Source organism: Ylistrum balloti, unplaced genomic scaffold (assembly GCF_031769215.1).
Source record: "Ylistrum balloti isolate Yb309-2 unplaced genomic scaffold, AGI_CSIRO_Ybal_v1 Utg370338, whole genome shotgun sequence".
In the NCBI taxonomy this organism is placed as follows: Eukaryota; Metazoa; Mollusca; class Bivalvia; order Pectinida; family Pectinidae; genus Ylistrum; species Ylistrum balloti.
In genome coordinates, this window is record NW_026782244.1 from 32989 (window position 1) to 54191 (window position 21203).

Sequence of the window (21203 nt, forward strand, 5' to 3'; positions counted from 1 at the left end):
CCATTAGTCTTTTGTAGTTAGTGAAATTGATATCCTTTATTTATTTTACTATAAGTCTTCCTATAGAATCAAACACATGAAGGAGTGTTTCACACAAACAATGCTGATGTAACTGCATTTAGCCTTCAAACCAGAGCAGTAGTTCACCATTAGTTCACCATTAGTTCATATTTAAATATAACTAGAAATTTGCATAATAGCAATAGATAACAGAGATAGGAAAGTCGACATTGATCACACACATATAGCGAGTCATTTATCAAGTTGAGTGTTGCCTCAATAAGTGCTTGTCAAACATTTGTATCAGTTGGTTTTGAACAAGGTCATTGACATTCATCTCCGTGTTAGTAATAAGAAAGTCAGCATTTTTTTCATGAGTCCTGCTTTTATTTCAACATCCGTTGATGTAAGTGATGGATGTTAGATAAATTTTAGTACATCCCTGCTCACAAAGACATCTTGTATTGCAAAAAGCATTAAAAATCAAAAGCAATACTTTGCTATAACACAACAACTTAAACAATGGCGACTTGCATGGAAATAATTTCGTACTTTTGATTATAATTTTAAAGATGATCAATGAATGAACAAGTTTGGCTTGCTCAGAACAATCATACATAAGTTTAAAATATCTGATTTTCCAATTATCTATCATATATTCTGTTTGAATCTGATCTTCAGACAGCCTTAAATAGTACTTGAACAATGGAATATCAAATATGTAACAAAATAAAAAGGTTACAATATAAAAATATATTTCTGACATTTGATTTACTGAATAGTTCCTAAGTATAGGCTGTTTAACACATGTTTATTTAAATCCATACAGTTTATATGATGTTCATGTATAAAAATAATCCAAAATTCGCTTAAAGCTAAACATCATTAACACATTTGTTTCATTAAACATACGTCAACTACAGGTACAATGATGCACCTAAATAATCTATTAGTATATACCATTTTCTCTCAGTGAAAACTTCTCTAATCTGCAATTTAGGGCAAAATTCATTAAAATAATAACTACCAAATATGGTCATGAAATTAAAAATATATGGTTACATTATTAACTTTCAACTATGATTTGCAACTACTCCAAACTCAGTGTCTCCTTAATGCATCTTTTTTCTCAGTAAATAGCCCATGTAAGTCTCCTTATTTGTAATTTTATGTCTGAGACATGTTTGTGAAGTTTGAGTATCATGTTTCCATAAGTAAAACAAGCATAAATACATGTTGTACATCATAACAAGTGGATAATACAATATATTACATACCCAATAAATGTATACAGTAGTGATTCTTTTTAATATATCAAGTATATATCTATTGTAAATCTTCACATATGCTAAAGCAAATTCCACTGTTTCCAAGTACATGTTAATCAGTGTTGAAAATTCATTCCTACAAATAACATACATTCACAAGTCAGAATACTTCAAAACTTTAAATCCACAACAAGCCTCTTACCAAATATAAAAACAAAATATAACATGGCATGTTATGACAAAATTTACTAGACCTGAAGAAAGATTTGATATTTCATAAATGAGGTAACCCCAGTGGAAGACCTGGTAAAATATTTGGCAAGAATCAAACATCTACCCTCCCAATCCCTAAATGGTCTTACCACCCCATTCCCTCTTTCTCTCTCATTTGAAAATAAGTGAATCAGGGGTTTTAATTGATGAACTATATCATGGATAAAATAATATTAAAATTGCTCACCTGAACATCACAATATATGTGGAGACTTTTTTACCTTAAGGATGTATGGGTCATGTTTTACCAAAAGTAGGACAAAAATCAATATAAAATAAATTCTGACATAACATTTCAGAAATTTTGGATATTCATATACTTTTTTACCTTTGGCCAAATGATATTTCATTGAAATTTTGCTTCTGAATTACATTCGGTTTTGAGTTTTAAGAATTTCAAAGTTTTTCCATTGCTCGGGCACAAAAAGTATATCTCGGGTATACATTGTAATTCTGTAAGTCTTGGGTAGAACTCTTCATGAATTATCACTGCTACTCACAGATTTGAAATATATGAATTTGGTGTATCAGTTTTCTTTGATTTTTAGGTTGACAGAGTTTTGTGTACCCTTAGCTGAGCTAAAATATGTAAACTATAAACAATGGAATCCTAATGTAGATGCTCCTATATACTTAATCATAATACCATCAAAACATCTGTGCAATCAACATCCTTCATTTGAGATATTTTTCAGAGATGATATGCAATAGATCGCTGTAATTTTTTTATCACTTGAAACATTAATCTGAAGTTAAAAAGCAATGCATCTAAAGTAAGTGTTTTTTATCCACGACATTTCCTCAATATAATATAAGAATTCATCAAGATGTATTGTTCAAGATATCCAACATCACTTTGACAAAATGAAAGACATTGGTTATGTGGAATATTTCAATTTGATGTGATATGCATCCATTTCTGCCAACCTGATCAGAATGTGTAATGGAACCCTGTATTGTACAACATTCTGCCAACCTGATCAGAATGTGTAATGGAACCCTGTATTGTACAACAAATGACTAGAATACAGTCTTAGATATGAAAATGTGGAGCACATACATACATGTATTTAAGTAACTTTCAAATTTACGGCTTAACATAATTTTTTTAAACTTTTGCATCTTCAGAGACCCATATGTCTATATAGTGATAATTACAATGTAATGGGTTTGCTTTTGCATATTATATATAACATATACAACACACAAAATATGCTTTCAATAATATACAGGATAAGAAGATTGGGAGAGGTTCATTTTCAAAATGAAGCTAAGTTAATTTCATGAGTTAATGAATATTTGTAGTAAAAATGACTGCTCTATGAACGAGTATTCATATCGATGTAATTTTTCTATATTTGGTGCTGTTGTATTGTTTCTCTCTTCACATGATACAATGGCACGTCGTGGGACATGTAACACCATAAATGTTCCAAACTCATGAAATACATCAGACATCACATCTAACATCCTTTGTCGTTAATACATCAAGTTTAAGTTGGAATGTCTCACAGCATCAAAAGTCTTGACTTTCTGTCCTGTAGACCTGATACCTGTACATTTGTCTTTTATCATATCGTATAATAAAGTAAGTAAATGTACTTGTTACATATCATCAATGGGAGACAATTATCAGAAAGCATCCAGGTAGTCCCACTTCATTTTCACATGATGATTTATACAAAAAAAATTCTACTAAAAGCAGTGTTCAATGTTTGAATATGTTAGCTGTACATGTGTACACTTTTCATCCAGCACCAAAAACAAGTAATGAGCACATCAGTATTGAGGAAGTGTCCTAGGCATCATTAACTATCTCGGTAGTCCAGAATTATAAACACCTTTATATCACACATCAAAACAAAAACCATACACAAAGCTATCAATATGTTTATATTACAAGGGACACAGGAGATGGAACACCAATATATGATGAGGCTCCTCCATATTTCATATCCTTTGTATTTATACCTTCTGTGATGGGGCTTTATTGAATGCTGTTGGGTACCCATCTGTGATTCCTTCAAGAAACGATCTAAGATAGAAGAGAACCAGGATGCTGGTTCTCTGCAACTCTGTTGAGAGTCCCAACCTGTTCTATCCAACCTTTCATACAGTCTAGATGTACATCATGATTAATGATGCTTTCCATCATTCAAATTTGAAAATAAATATGCATGTACCAATAGAATTTTTGACATTTAATATCACATAAAACAGTTCAGATATAGTCAGTCATCAGCTTGTTATAATCAGAAACTGCAGTAATAAAACATAATATGAGTCATTGTCATAAATGATAAATACAGTATTTATAAGATATATGCAAGGCTGGTAATTACTGAAAAAATATATATCTTGAGATAAGGCATACTGACTCAATGCTTCAGACTTATCTCATTTCAAATCACAGTAATCTCACTGGGTATTTTGTTTACTTCTATGAAAATATAAGACCATCTAGCTCTCACTTCACTAGTCCCAATGATTGCATACAACGTTTTGTAATAGTACTTCTCTAATTTAAATATGTAACTCAAAAACAAAATGAAAAAAGACACCAGTTCACAGCATTTTTTTTTTCAACCAAAAGCCCTCAATTAAGTGTATTCAATAACCAACAAATCTCTCAATTTTATCTCAGACAGACAAGGCACATGATGTTCAATCCATTGTACTTCAACAGCTAGGCCTCAGATGTAGATCAGTCAGTGCAATTCTCAGAAACCAAAATTTATAAACCAGAACACAAAACACTTTCAAATTTCTCTTGGTTCACTGCAGGAGTAAGTACTACTTGGCCGCAGAAAACCACTTGATGGGGAAGGGATGGAGAATCACTGGTGTCTCGGAAAATTCCAGTTTCTGTTAGTAAAAGTATCCTTCCATACAGATTTCCCAATGATTTGTATTTGTCATGCATACTTCACAACTAGTTAAACTATAGTTATAATGCTAGGAAACATGTCAGCTGATAAATCTTGTGTTAAAATCTCATGTTGTTGCAACAGAAGCGATAAAGCTGTCACATCGTGATTTGCATGAAGTCAAATATGGCACGTTAGAGTTTTAGTAATTCTATGGTCAGAACTTGAATGAATCAATTTTAGTTCTGACAATTGGCTAGCATTCTCCTTTTATCACGGAGATAAAATTCTTCAGGGAACAAAAAAGCACTGATTTTGCACAGAAAGAATCACTGCTGAATCTTCCACATACTAACAGTTTTGTCCTGTCCAGCCATCAATAAGCTCTTGTTCTTCAGATCCAAACACGTCACAGCATCTGCAGGATAAAAGCATACATGTGATAAGTCCCTGTGTAAATTGGAGTTCAAATAGATATTTTACCTTCTCAGTATTAGCTATTGAAACACTTTGTGAAGAGCTTAAATTTGTTAAATTACACAAACACACCACAAAGTGATATGTTTGGATAATATTATATAAACAAATAAATCAACAGTACACTTTTTTATGAATTTAACTTAATTTACAGAAAATCAAACAGCATTTTTCAATAGAGGACATCTGCAGTGCTGATTCTGATTCAAATATGTTGAGTATTATGTTGATAATGACAATACATACCAGTATGTGCAGGTAGTGTGCTAATTATTTGACCTTTGTCCATATCCCATAGTTGAATACTTCCAGATGCTTCACCAGTCAGCAGAAGACCACCAATCCACTTAAAACACCTGTAATAGAAATATTCCAACCAGTTTTATATTCCTGGGAAGAGGTGCGGTAAAACAGTGGTAGAACAACATCTTGTAAACTTCATTATATATCCATAAAGTGTTTCATGCCTTCTGTGAAAAAAACATCCTATCTGCTTAAAGACTTTTGCTAAACCCCAAAAAATCTTAATCATTGCTAAATACAACTGTGAACAGTAATCTGGGTTTGCCATATAAACATTCCAACTAATGATTACTTGTAAAAGAAGAAAATCAGTGAATTGTATTTACATTATATCATATACGAATTTGAATCTGTTAGCCTTACATGCACTGTGTCTGCAGGTGCCTGACCAGTATTTCTGTCCCTGTCTCCAAGTCAAGAACACGCAGAATGTTGTCATCTCCACAACTCAATATACGTCGGCAGTCTGTTGTGACAGAAGTAATACTTATCACTCAGAAGGAAAAAAACAACACCAATTTATGTTATTATAAAGGCATAATTATTGATGTACATGTTGATCACCAACAACTCCAGCTATCTTAAAGAGACAGAAAAAGTACCAAAGCAAAAGATTGGTCCACATAATGAGGAGGGGTGGTTATAGAATGATAAAAACAGGGTTATAAATATTCCTTAATGAAAACTTTGTCTAGTTTTATTTTATATCAATGGTATCATTACAGTTATAAAAATGTAACAAACCTGGACTTAGAGTAACATCATTGACTTTACCATTGTGAACTGAAAACACAAAATGAAGAAAAATTAAAGTAATTATTGTTGCTAGATGATATACCTTCAAGATAAAAATTATCTTTAGAATAAAGGGACATTACCCAGAATGAAAGAAACACAAATCTGTATTTAAGTATGCAGTAACTTAAGATCTACCAAACAAGAGTATGCATCTAAGGCTTAACCATATAACTCTGTTTGATGGTGATGTATACTTCAAATGCACATTCTTATTCTATTTGCTGTCCTCACCTTCGAGGGAAGCTATCTGATAACCACTGGAGATAGACCAGACATTGATATGTCCTTCTATTGTCCCAGTAACCAGGAGAGAGAGTCCCTCATCAGTGGACTGGCAGTTTACTCCAGCATCATGGTCCAGCTGGCCCTGGTAAATGTATAGTAGTTATGCAGCCATCTATCCATAATTTGATTTACGGCAACATCAAGTATTTCCAAACTTAATATTTCATAATGAAGTTAATTTTAACTTGGATGAATTCTCAAAAAGATTATACTTCCTGTTAAAATGTAGGGGAAGATTGAGAAATGAACTATTGGTGAATAAAGTACTGTTTGTATTGTCACCAGATGTATTGATAAAGCTATACTGCAAAGAGCTAGATTGATTATCACATTATATATGTTGTGATGTCAACAGAGATACTGTCAAATATACATTTTAATGTATTATCAAATCAAACCGGTTGCATTATTACCGGAGATGTAGTCAAACACATATTTTGATATAGCGTTATTATCAAATTATACTTGCTGTATTGTCAACCAATGCATTATCAGACATAAAGATTGATGTACAACAGTTGAACCCATCTATCACAAGGAGTCGCAGACCTTAAGTTTATCACATCAGATTTATTTCAGACAAATGGAGTGTTTTAATATAGACCTTTCTAAATATCTTATTCAGTTTCAAAATGATTCTATACTTACCGCATACTCAGCCACTGTAAAAGGGGTTGATGCACTTGGAGGGATGAATTTCCAGATCTACAAGGTTAAATTTGTTTCAACATTTAATGTTTTTCTAATAAATGCAGTAAAATCAAAAAAAACATATGATTTACCACTTTGTAACAATAGTGAGATATGATGGAAACATAATCATTTAAGTGCCACTTAAAAACACTACAACTACTTCTTGCATTGATGATTTTGGAAATAAAATATTCTGAGTGCAATTTGAAAATCCCTTTTTATCACATTTTGATCAATTAGACTCCTATCTTCATATAATGATAAAATATATTACAATGGACATAACAAAATATTTCTAATTAATTTTCACTTCTTACCCGTGAACAAATTTAGCTATTTAGTTTAAGACATGTGCAGAATATGATTTTGAAAATGACCTTGACATTGTGTTCCAATAACCTTAGTTTGCGACTAAGATGTTGATCTTTCCATAAAAGACTATGCACAAACATTGCGACCTTGATTTTTGTCAAGTGTCTTAACTTGATGTTAACTTTGACACTCTAATTCAGTAACAGATATTGACACCCTGATTTAAATATTGATCTTGACATTGTAGTCCAAGCACTTACCTTGACAGTCGAGTCCCAGGAAGCTGTTAGCAATTTATTGCTGCTCCAAAGTATATTAGATACTGAAAACAACGATTGAAAATTATAATCAACAACACAACATCTGATGAATTATATAGCCATGGATAAGGAGGTATAGTAATCTGTACCCTACTTCATCATGTCAACTAGAAAGAAAACTAGTTTTTATTTTGCTAATTAATTATCAAAGAGTTGCAATTTAAATGAGGGCATGAAAAGCAAATTTAACAAAAAACATGTACTTAGTAAAGAGAAAAAGAGAGAACAATATATGAATTTTTTTAACATTACTGAAATTCCTATTTATGATGAAACCTGTATACAAACAGTATGATGGTATACAGTCTAGTGTATATACCTGCATCATCATGAGCACACAATGTATCAAGGACCCTTCCAAACTCAATACTATAGAAGTAGCTGTAAACAAAAATCATATTCTGTAATTTAGGATCATAATAAATGTAATCACATTAAAGACATCCAAATAACTCACCATACAATGATTTATCAATGCAAGTAGTTTGTATTAGTAAGGTAATTATTTTTCTCAAAGATGATAGCAACTTTATATATTTTACAACAATTACAATGTACAAAAAAATTATAAGCTTATATGTATTCACTCTTATTGACCCAGATAGAAGCATGCAAACGGTCTTAGAGGGAGGAAACCAGGACACTTTGTCAATACGAGTTGTGGTCGGGCAGGTGACACCCATACCTTTTCGTTTTCATTTACGGAATTCAACCCCCAAAAGTCTAGATTAAAAGGAAAAGCATTTCCACTACACCACCTGGCCACTCTTTTTCTCTAATAAACCAAACAAATCACCAGATTCCATCTATACTTTCTACTTCACTGTTAGGTTGAAACAAGAATAAAAGAATAGTCTCTTTCCAAAAAAACATGTAATTCAAGCTGATAAAAATCCACATAAAGAAAGAGAATGTACTCACACATTATTGTCCCAGGATCCTACAATGATAGTTTTATCATCTGGCATCAGCTGACAGGACGACAGGGCCTATAATCACCAAGCAGTATATCATACATATTGTTTGTGTGAACCATCTAAGTGATACACTTTCTGTTACTGTCACATCTTTTTATTATAATTTCTAACTATTACTATCATAATACTAATATGTTCATGAACTCTTTAATGACCATTCAGTGGTATTTCTCCAGCATACTATTAAAATAATGCTACTGGACCCATAATTAATCAAAAGTTATGCTCCTATATTTTAATACTAATCAGTACATGCCTATCTATGAAGCTATTTGCACCAAGTTTTATCCTTCAAAGCTAGGCATAAAAGACTGTTTAAAGCTGATAAAGGATAATGCACTTATAAGTTACGGTTCCACATAATTATTATGACTACTTAACTTCCTAAAATTTTATTCCAATCACATTAAAAGGATAAAAATAACAATTCATTAACACAATTGTATCAAGTGATTCCAGCACCTCCCACATTTTTACTGTGTCATAAGATGGCCACTATGACATTGACTTGATGAAATTATTAGACTATGGAACACAAATAATGTCAACAATAACACCTTCAACTAATTTATAATTGTTTAGACAGGTTTTCTCCCTTTTCCTTGCAAATAAAATTATTTTGCAGCAAAAAATTCATACCAGAGCTTGTCCATAAAGTATGTACTACACAAAAATTGAAGAACATGAACTAGTTTTTCTGTGATAATTGACATGATTACACAAAAGGTTTGAATAAAATTAATTTGGGAAAATTTTGGTTCTACAGACTTTGAAAAAAAACCAACCTACCATAGTGGAAATATTGATACTCCTAAGCTGTCGCTGGTCTTCCAGTGAATACATCTTCAGTAGGCTATCTTAAAAACAGAACATTTTATTGTAAATACAATCAAATCTGTGTCATACTGATACTCTCAAATAAATAAAATAATACCTTTTTTGAGTTTTTTTTACAAAGGAAATGAAAATAAGACTGACCAATGTTTTGATTAAAGCATTATACAAATCAATATCAAAGTAAAACCAGCAGCATAAATCTGTTAGTGTATAACTGAGTAAGTCTACTCACCCTGTGAAACAGAAAATATGTTTTTTCCATCACTGGATAACTTAACATCTGATACACCACTGTAAATAAACATTAAAAAAATTAATTAAAAATCTTCCTGCATTAAAATCAAAGTAGAGATGAAAAGGAATGAGATTAGAGAAACACCTTAATCATTTCCAATAATTCTTAACATCATCAGTGTAGAAAATGTCACCTAAATGATGCCCCACTCTTTATGAAATCATTTGACACATTCTAAACAAACTTCAAAATAACTTTGGCATAAAACAATTTATGAAGAAATTGTGATGCTGTTAATCATCATATGATATATGGTTGAAGGAAAATGCAAAGTCACAACTGTAAGGAAGTACTCACTCTTTGTGCAGGGTATATTTGTGGTACAACTGTAGAGATGCCAAGTCTGTCAGTGATACGTCACTGGTGCTTGCAGTCTTGTCCTCTTCTGACACTGATTTTTAACAACATAATGACTTTTGAATCCAAAAGAACTGTATACATGAACATCAAAATGATAAAAGTAGATGTATATATTTAGTAATGATGGTTTCCAAATCGGTTGTATGGATGAGTAAACGTTCCTATTTGTTTGAGACCCAACTGTCCATCAAAAGTGAGACCAGATTTTATATTATATTTTAGCCTTCAGACATGTTTTTCCTACTTCTTGTTAAAAGGCAACATTCTTTGAAATTTTATCCATGTGAGTTAGTTGTTACCGTGAAATACTAGCTCTGCTAAATCAGACAGCCATACTCTACCTTTTAAAGTTGTGGGCATTGAGATGGAGTCTGATGTCACTGGAACTGTCCCTTCATTAGTACTGGATGTACGGCTTGAGCCACTCCGTGGGGGAGGGGAGGTAAATCTCTGTGGGTGGGGTGTATTAAATACCTGCTTTGGTACCTGGCCAAATTCCATAATCTGTATCTCCATGCGTGCTCTCTCATTTGGGTCTGGTATACTTTTGGTGATGATAAAATTAAAGTTATAATTCAAATTATAACTTAATTATGAATTTGAGATTTAAAAACCATTTTGTTGAAAAAGTTTTTTATCAACTTAGAAATTACCTGTAAAAGTTTAAATTGCATATACAGACTTACCTATCAAGATCAACACTGCCCTCATATGTCATGAAGTAAAACACTGGAAGAGAAAGTTACATGTAATGAGAATTTCAATTTTTTATATAAGTCAAGCTGTATATCATCACAAATATGTCTATACCATATAAATGTGAGCCAACATGATACCAGTACTTTTGTGTTAAGTTCAACTTGCTGTGAGACTACATGTTCTTCCAAAAGCTTTCCTTTTAGAACACTATACCATCTGAGTATGCACAGCACAGACACTACAACACACAAAACAGCTGATATGTACTCCAACAGAGGTGTAACAGCTAAAGTTGTTTTCATAGAGCTGTTATTACTTTTACAATCACAGGATTCCTGAACACTTATATCCGTACAAACAAGAATATCAACATTAGATGATAGAAATTATCCTGTTCACATACCGTTGTCAGCCTTTTCTGCCTCATAACCCCGCTGTTTATATCCAAAAATAAGGTCGATCCACTCATGGAGGTGAGTTGATACATGTTCACACTCAAGGGCCTCTCTCAGTTTCCGTAGGAAATCCTCAGGCCCTGATTGAGCATTAATAAGATGTCTATGTGAAGGCTGACCCAACAAGATGAACATGTAATTTGGCAAATTAGCAAAGGACTACTGAATGCAGTTTTAAGCTGAATGAGAGCTGCTGAAAGATTTTTGGATGTGGAGAAATTTTAATAAAAAATAACATGACAAGAAAGTACATTGTCATGAACATGGAAAGCTAAGGTAAAAGTAACACATATTTGTACATGTTCATGATCTTGATAAATAGTGCTTAAGTGGTTTTATTTACACCAATACAGTTTTTTCCTATTTAAGAAGTATTTTAAAGGTTATGAAATATTGGAACTCTAACAAGGATTTCATTCCCACTAACCTTCAGCCCAGGAAGGCAGTTCTACATTGCCCACAGGTCGGCCATCTTGTCTTATCCCAAAGTTACTCAACTGACAAGAAACAAGTTGTTTTATAATAAGAAAAGATGAAGAGAAATTTGTTTCTTTCATCACTTAAACTGCTACCTGATGCAAAATAAAAGTTGATAAGATTATATTTTGCATGTTTAATATTTATACATGTTTATCTACAGATACTCAAAACACAGTTAAGAAGTCATTTATTAACTGTGATTTTGAATTTAAACAACGTATGGTTACATATCTTTTACAAGAGCAAAATTTGCATCAACATATAATGAAATTCAGTGTAAATGTAAAAAAGAATTACCCCATTGTTCAGGAGGAACTCTGGAGAACCAAGAGAATAGAATTCTGGAATGAGTTCTTTGAAGTCAGCAGCTCCCATCATACAATTCTGCCATGTTTCATACACACTGTAAAAAATTTTCAAATTGAATAAAGCCTTAATCTTAGATATCAACAGACTAAACAATTATCCACTTTGAACTGATTCTAAATTTGAAGTACTAGTAAAACAATTGCTGTTCTAAGCAATATTTTAAGACTGTGTTATTAATCGGTAATAATTACGACTTTACATGTATCTATAAAAGAAACTCACAGCAGTGGTTTTATTGATACAACTTATTATTGTCAAAAGACAAAGTAATAAATTCAAGTCAAGAACATGTTCATACCTATATTACTGAATATAAGTACTAACTGCTGATAAGTTTGAGAAGTGTTTAAGTTGAACAATGATATACCTTAACTTTAATAATTAAACAAAACAACTGATAATCAAAAAGTCTGTTAAAACTACATACTAGTCAGTGTGGCCACACTTATAATCTCTATGTGAAATAAATTAAAAAATCAATGATGCAAAAAAATTAAAAAACAAAACAAAACAAAAAACAGTTACATTATGATTCCATTGTTCAACAAACAAGAATATCAAAAAAATTACCACACCTGTTAAACATTCTATCTGGCTGGTCAAACTTTCCATTTTGCAAGCAGAGGACATATTCTGGAGCTGTAATGAAATTTTTCCTCTGAAATTGGTCTTAAATAAAGAGCTTTTGAAAATAGTATTCAACATGTTTAACATTAAAAATGTTTTTATTGCAAAGATAACACTATGTACATGTATAGACATGATTATTTGAGACCATTTTTTCAGATGACACTTGCTTCAACATTTAAATACGACTGATTATTACAATGATTTATTTTACAGATAAAAATAATGCCTTTTTTAATTATAAATAATGGTGTTTACCTATGAGAGCGAGATAGAAGAGAACATATCCAGGTGTGGAGTAATGGGATCCGTATAGAAATTTGGGCTCTGGCATTTCTGCATATCTCTCCTGACAAAGAGACAAATCAATTACATAAGTTTTAGTTTTCAGCAACAATCATGAACATTTTTACTTACAATCATCTTAAAGACGGATTGATACATTGTGTGACATACTGTCTCATGTTAACTCTCTTGAACATTTAAGTAAATCATATATAATCCACTTATTATATTTTATCACTTATTTCTTCTTAGAATTAAACTAAATGCAACAATTTAACATTGGTGACGATGAATATTCAGGATTTAATATAAAATGTACATGATGACTGTGAAGGAAAACAAAAGTTATAAGCAGACATTTATACATGTCACTTCTTTCTTATCTTTCTCTACATCATTATTTGAAACCACAATCTTGTAGAATGTTGAAAGATAAAGAACATAATAACACAACAGTATACAAACATTTTGAAATCTTACCCTCATTTTTGATATTCTTTCTTCATTCAGAGCTCCAATAGGTTTGCTGAGATCACGAAATGTCATTGGATTGGACAAATCTAGATGTGAACTTGTGTAATCTTGTATGACCCAGGGCATCACCGGGTACTGAGTTAAATCACTGAAGCTGCGGTCAGCAACACTGGTGAAATTAGGAGAGAAATGTACACCCACAATACAGTGAATAATCATTAGTAGTACAGATATGATCCTGACGGTTAACACAACACAAAATACCTGTTTCATTAATACACACGATATTGCTAAAAAACACTTGTTGAATGCAAGAAATCTATGATTTTATGCATATGAATCTAAAGCACTTTCTAATATAAATACAAATTTTCAACTTTGCCCTACTTCTTATTCGGTTTTACAAAAAGGAGGTAACTTCTGAAGTAAGTAATAGGTGTAACTTCGAGGGCTGGATATAGTTTCTCTTTCATTGTCATTACAAGAGAAGAATTAGGGCAATCTGTGTTGAACTTGTTATCACTGACTTACCTATTAAGATATTTTAGATAGTGTTGAACTTGTTATCACTGACTTACCTATTCAGATATATTAGATAGTGTTGAACTTGTTATCACTGACTTACCTATTAAGATATTTTAGATAGTGTTGAACTTGTTATAAATGACTTACCTATTAAGATATTTTAGATAGTGTTGAACTTGTTATCACTGACTTACCTATTCAGATATATTAGATAGTGTTGAACTTGTTATCACTGACTTACCTGTTAAGATATTTTAGATAGTGTTGGACTTGTTATCACTGACTTACCTATTAAGATATATTAGATAGTGTTGAACTTGTTATCACTGACTTACCTATTAAGATATATTAGATAGTGTTGAACTTGTTATAAATGACTTACCTGTTTAGATATATTAGATAGTGTTGAACTTGTTATCACTGACTTACCTATTCAGATATATTAGATAGTGTTGAACTTGTTATCACTGACTTACCTGTTTAGATATATTAGATAGTGTTGAACTTGTTATCACTGACTTACCTATTAAGATATATTAGATAGTGTTGAACTTGTTATCACTGACTTACCTATTCAGATATATTAGATAGTGTTGAACTTGTTATAAATGACTTACCTGTTTAGATATATTAGATAGTGTTGAACTTGTTATCACTGACTTACCTATTCAGATATATTAGATAGTGTTGAACTTGTTATAAATGACTTACCTGTTTAGATATATTAGATAGTGTTGAACTTGTTATCACTGACTTACCTATTAAGATATATTAGATAGTGTTGAACTTGTTATCACTGACTTACCTATTCAGATATTTTAGATAGTGTTGAACTTGTTATCACTGACTTACCTATTCAGATATATTAGATAGTCAAAGTTTGATATATCTCCATTCTGCCAGCGTAAGGTCATGTCTTCTTGTCCAGTATCTTCTAACTTAACATCTTAAAAGAAACGATCACTGTACTGAAACACTGAAATGCTTTCATAACCCACAGTTCCCATGCATGAATGCTATGATGACTTCATATGTCATAATGTTTATAAAGCATACAATTAACTTCCAAAATATACAAAAGACAAGTCAATATCAGTTCAAATATGTCAGAATTTTTATTTTTTTTAGTTTACACAATTTCATTGCTTTCTGTTATAATTTTTTCATCACAATTTCACTTGATTTTTTTCTATGATAGACCACAGATCCTCCAAGAAAAAACAAGAGAATGCATCATAAAACCATAACTGACTATGAAAGAGGTCTAAATGCAAAGTGTTCAATACATGCTAATGTAAACTCTACCTTTTTGCTGCATTATATGTGCATATAATTCATTGCGTTCATCTGCAGTCTTCAAAGACAAGTAAAGGTGAGGGCAGGAAGAATTTTCTTGACAAAATATTTCTATACCCTGAAAAAATTACACTACATTTTTATCATTGTATGATATTATTATTACTGTATGATTTACTTGATGTAAGTCTGAAAATTATTATGTCTCACTCATCACTTTAATCAGTAACAAAGCATTAGAAAAAGGCAACTTTATATTAAAGTAAAAACAGATTTTATGAAAATAATGAAGATGTTTACAAACCAGCTGTTTGAGGAGAAATCGTCTTTTTATCACTCGCTTCAAGTCTTTCAATCTTATCTTAATGACTGGCACCTAAAGCGAAGAGGATTCAAACATAAGATAGAACATGTATTTTGTCTTTTTCTAAATAAGAATATCTAAAACATACTGTATGTACAAAATGTACCTATAGAAGCACCTCAACATAATGAGCAACAACTGTTTGATCCTCAATCTGTAATTGTTCACTGCAAGATTAGTGTATCTGAGAGTAAAACAGAATCAAATTATAATTGATAACTAATAATGATCTATACAAACGATTTATACAAAGTTCAACATTTTATTTTCAGACACCGAAGTCCTAGATCTTACAATCCATAGAACAGATTTAAATTAGTTTTACTTGTGACCTGGTCCTCTGCATTAGGGTTATCAAAGGAAAGTATTACAAGTATGGTCCAAATATTGCTGTGTTGATGCAGGTGTTAGATACAGATGTGATAGCACACAATGGACCAAACTTTGTGTACACACTGACATACATATCATCCATTGTGTAACGTTGTGTGATTCTACAACTGTATAACCCTTGGATTTCAGTACGTACAGTTTCTAGTATGTAGTACTAATCCATGTCGCATACATTGTAACAAAGACAACAATCATTATATCATGTGATATTTATGAAACATAGCTTAAGAACAAACTGGACTAAATAGATGTGCTGTAAAAGACAAATTCTGCGATGTTGATAGAAAAAACTTCATCTGTATGGTGATGAAAGATAAATTAGACTATCTATACTATCAAAGAACTTAATTCATTAAACTTTGTAAAATTACAGCTTACACTTTCTATGTTATTGAAAGGCTGGAAGTAGAGTCGTGATGATGTGAGCATGATACGGCCAGGGTTGGTCACCAGAGGACTGATCTTGTCACCCTGCGCTTCCATTAGAATCTTTTCATACAGGTCATCAAGCCTAAACATGATAGGGTAACCTCATACTATATCATTATCTTAAATTCTCAAATTAAAGATCAATTTTAATTCTAATAGACTAAGTATAACATCTATTGTATTAATTTTAACAAGCAGTATAAATAATAAAAGGAATTCATAACCTTCACCTTGATAAAAAAGAAATGCATACAAAGGATATAATGCTTCACTATTGAAAAGTTAAATAAATAAAAAAAGTCAATTTGAATACTATAAGCTGGGTACGTGAAGATATCTTTAAATCAATAACTCACCAGCTTGTGTTAAAGCTCACTCGAGATCTTCTTGACAACACAATTGCATTAATCTGTTAACAAAAAAATAAATCATTCACATTCATACACCAGTACAGAACTGTGAATTCTGTAACAAGTAAGATACATAATGTTACAGAAAATAATACTGTGCCTCATGATTTTTTATGGAGATCAAATTCTGATATTCTTTAAATTTTCAATAAAATCTGGAATTGAAACACATCCATATCTCCAAAAAGGATGAAGACATAGACTGTGGAAAGACATACAAAGTGTGAAACTGCAAAATTCAGAAAATTACAAAAGTGATCCTACCATGGCTGACTGGTCTGCTGGTGGAAGTGTAGATGCCCGATGCAGCTGACACATCTGAGGCAGACAGTCATCAGCAGTCACATAGTTCAGGGAAAACCTTAACTCCACCGATTCCTGTGTAATAATATCACATCTATACAAACACTTATGGACAAAAATTTCCCTAATCAAAATTACATTAACATGTATTTTAGTCTTGTGTTCATTTATTCAGTAGAAAATATACATATAAATATTTTTTTTATCAGAAGAACTAATTGCTCAATGTTATCCAAAACAGTCTTATCAACATGTGAATCTGTGCAAATGAGAGTTAATAAAATTCCATCATGAAACTTTACATTTATATATACACGTATATAAAAGATCTAGGCCACTTTCACATCAAGCTCTCTTGACAGCATGAAACTACTTCATGATAAATTAACACACCTACACACTACACCAGATGGCGACAGATAGATTTCTAAATGAAGTTTCAGAATTTAGCTTCAAATATCAAACAATACACTAATAATAAAATATGTTCCATTTTAATAAGTACCAAACAGCATACAATGAAACAGTTCAGGAAATATGTGTGTATCAACTTGGTCTTATGCAAAAATTATGAAAGCTAATGATATCCAGACATTGAGTTTTGGACAGGTACGACTGGCCTGCTAAAACTGAAGGTGCGGAAAGTTCCACTGACTAGCAAATGCTGACTTGTATCTGTAGGTTTTTTTATTCAGATCCAATCTGGTCTGACCCTTCCAACTGAATGAGTTAAAGTCACTTTGATGAAAATTACTGCAAGTTTACTAAGTAAGAACATTAACTAAATGTAAATTGTGTTCTACATTGCTAGAATTTCTTTTAAAATATAAATGGCTGTTACCTTATGGAATATATATGGAGCTATTATGTTTTTTTCCTTCATGGCAATAACTTGATCAGTCTTGATCTTCACCATGCGGTCATTCATATCCATCCTGTAGTAACAAATTCATGCACATACTGTTTTTATTGAATTATTTAAACTCAACTTAAGGATAGATTAACATTTATGATAGGGTCCAAGATAAATATTGGTTAATTCGAGTGGTTACCTTGTCAGCCATACTATCATACTTTCCCTATGCATAAATTTCTATTGAATTAAGTCTATATAATAATTGGTAGATTTGTTTTATTAGTTTATAAATCTTCTTGTGTAACAAAAAATCAAATTGTTAACACTGTTTACATTAGTATAAAGCTAATGGAAGGACATGTGTATGTAAGCTTACAAATTATAAAGCTACATATGAGATCTAAGGATATTTTCAAGTCTACTTAGGATAAGAAATTTGATAAAATGATCAATCCGATTATGAATCCATCAAAATAAAATCTATGTATCAGTGTTTCATATTTCTGATATTTAGAAAGTTGTTTCAGTAGTCCTTACCTTGAAAACAGACCACCTGACCACTCATTGATTTCCTTGACATGTTTAAGTGGAAACTAAAACAGAAAAAAAATGAAGATAGATATATCGTTCGGTATGCATACTCTTTGTAACTGCCATTCTGCTAGTTCAACTTATAAACACAAGAGACCTAAGTAGAGTATTTAGGAGTTAACCTAATGTGTCAATGGTAAAAGTTTGCTTACCTTAAGGATAGGGTGCTGACTCTCCTTTGGGACAAAAACTATAGATTTGGAACAGATTTTCAGATGGCCTCTCTGTTTCCTGTTACAAATAGATAGTTACTCAATTACATATGTACAATGTATATATACATGAATGACACTAATATGATAAAGGTAAGATTTACTACTTTTACTATCATGTATAATTGTACAAAATGTACTGCTCTCTAACTGACATACAAGTAAATATCATAATACATACAAATGAGATGCTGGGTAGTGACTTCAAATACTACAAGAAGAAACAGATGATAATATGCGGAGAGTCACTCAAGGTCTTACTTATTGTATCAGAAGCCTTTGGACAAATATTACATATCATTTCAATGTGCATAAAGGCTATTTCAATATTCTAAATATCCAATATGTCATAATTTAAGTTAGCTTGTACAATCTTTTACCTTTTAATGGCTTCATCTTCTGAGAGATTTCTGGGGTAAAAGAATACACTGAAGTCTTCAAAGTATATCTCACCAGGTTCTAACAGCAGCAGATTAAACCTTCAGGATACAAAAGGAAATGTAATTAATCCATTTCAAATTATACAGAGTAATAATTGTCAGTAAATCATAAATAGCAATTGAAAGAAAAATCCATCAGAAAGTTTAAATACAATTGTCATTCAAAACAGAATCTGAACATTAAATATTCAACAAAATTCATTTTCATTCATAAGCACATTTATTTTATTTACATTTGAAATTATTAGCACATTAAAGCTATGTAATATTTCATATTATGCAACATTTCATAATGGTACAGTTGAAAGTTACAAGACAATAAATATTACCGTATATATACTCTGTAGCATCCCCTAACAAGGAGTGGTGGGGGGTGGGGTGGTTGGGGTTGGGGGGGGGGGAGGGGGGCTGCAGCAGTAGGAAATAGAACCTATTTTCATTTTCACAGCCAGGGCAGTTTTAAATACAAACAGGCTTATTATGTATCAATACAATGTGATGTTGTTAAGGAATTGTTTTGTGGACCTACACTTTATATGCATGTATTTATATTAACTCCAATCAAAACGTTCTGTTAGAATAAAGTTTCTTCTTTACTGGAAATATGAAAGACAAGTTCAAAATTTGGGACTACTACCATAAAGCATGTGCAATGGATATAAGTTTTCCAGATTTGGGAATTTGTTATGTAGATAACACCTTGCTACATGGATGGCATTTTCCATTTCAATGAGTTTATATTTAATACAGAGTACAAAGTACACAGTACCTAAAACTATGATATAAATGTATGTTTACTCAGTCTTTGTATTACTTTTGTTAAAAACTTTATATCAAGATACTAATTAATGCAATAAGTTATCATGAAGCAAAATATATATAATTACACCTCTGTTCAGGGTTACACATACATTTGAAACATCATAGGGGTCTGTTGGGAAAGAAGTTTTTACATATTTGTGTATCTATTTTTGTGATGATTCTTACTTTAATTGCACTTGCCTATAATTTTCAAACTTTAGGGTCAGTATATTTGACAACCAAAAAACAGAAAGGTTGGTTAATTATCAATTAGTACATGTAGAATAATTTGGTTACATACATGTAAATGTAAATGCTGAAAAAGCAGCTGGTTCAGTGTTGATGAAAATGAGACATTTTTATTGGCAAATAGATTAAAAGATTAGACATTCATATTTAAAAATGTAATTTCAAAACAATTTATGGCATGAGACTTACAACGCAACGTGTCATTTAGCAACCTTACATTTGTGATATATATATCTGTATCATATTTGATAGCAATAATTGTATTTCTATGTATGGTCCCTGATACTTTAGTCTAATGAAAAGTTTACTTCACTCATCGAATGTCTGATTTTTGTGTCTCTGTTGGTTCCTGGGATCTCATTAAGTACTCATCATTACCGGTCACTGATACGACAAAATAACCCACAAAAATATTACCATCATACATGTACCTGTACAATGTACATCGATGTACATAATGTACACTGGAACATTGTCCGTGTACATGAATGATGATGACAAACCAGTTGACACTGACCATGGCTGACCCATCATGAGCAGTTTGACTGTGAATTATATCATTTACATTTTCACTATAGTCTATGTGTTACACATAGAGTAAGGACTACTGCGTTGTACCACAGATTAAGCAGCAACATGAAATGATTTGTTTTCTTATATTCTGTTCATACGATACCTTTCCTGTGCTGCAGTGTCAGTTTCGATAAACGTCATTGTTCTAATGATGACGGATCAAAATCAAAACATCACTATCCCGTGGCCGGATCCATCGTCTGCCTACCAATTTTTTTCCGGGGTCAATGGTTATTTCCGGTTGGGAGAAATTGTTATTTTTTCATAATAAAAAGGAGATGTAAAATGTCTAGCTTTAATAAAAGAA

General features: G+C 31.7%; 1 protein-coding gene across 1 annotated transcript; it reads right to left on the reverse strand.

Moving 5' to 3' along the window:
• Window positions 1–765: 765 nt before the first annotated feature.
• LOC132553584 (protein FAN-like) lies at window positions 766–21067 on the reverse strand. The gene is made up of 31 exons (XM_060217840.1): window positions 21000–21067; window positions 19214–19312; window positions 18774–18852; window positions 18568–18623; window positions 18016–18109; window positions 17136–17249; window positions 16818–16870; window positions 16411–16543; window positions 15580–15651; window positions 15285–15393; window positions 14832–14925; window positions 13461–13623; window positions 12954–13044; window positions 12644–12707; window positions 11997–12102; window positions 11647–11716; window positions 11168–11299; window positions 10752–10794; window positions 10407–10609; window positions 10003–10096; window positions 9643–9701; window positions 9363–9430; window positions 8518–8585; window positions 7916–7977; window positions 7537–7598; window positions 6920–6976; window positions 6218–6353; window positions 5933–5971; window positions 5552–5654; window positions 5132–5241; window positions 766–4826 (listed from the first exon to the last, which is right to left on the reverse strand). The coding sequence occupies exons 1-31, from the start codon at window positions 21035–21037 to the stop codon at window positions 4738–4740; spliced, it is 2760 nt and encodes a 919-aa protein (XP_060073823.1). The 5' UTR covers window positions 21038–21067; the 3' UTR covers window positions 766–4737.
• Window positions 21068–21203: the final 136 nt, after the last annotated feature.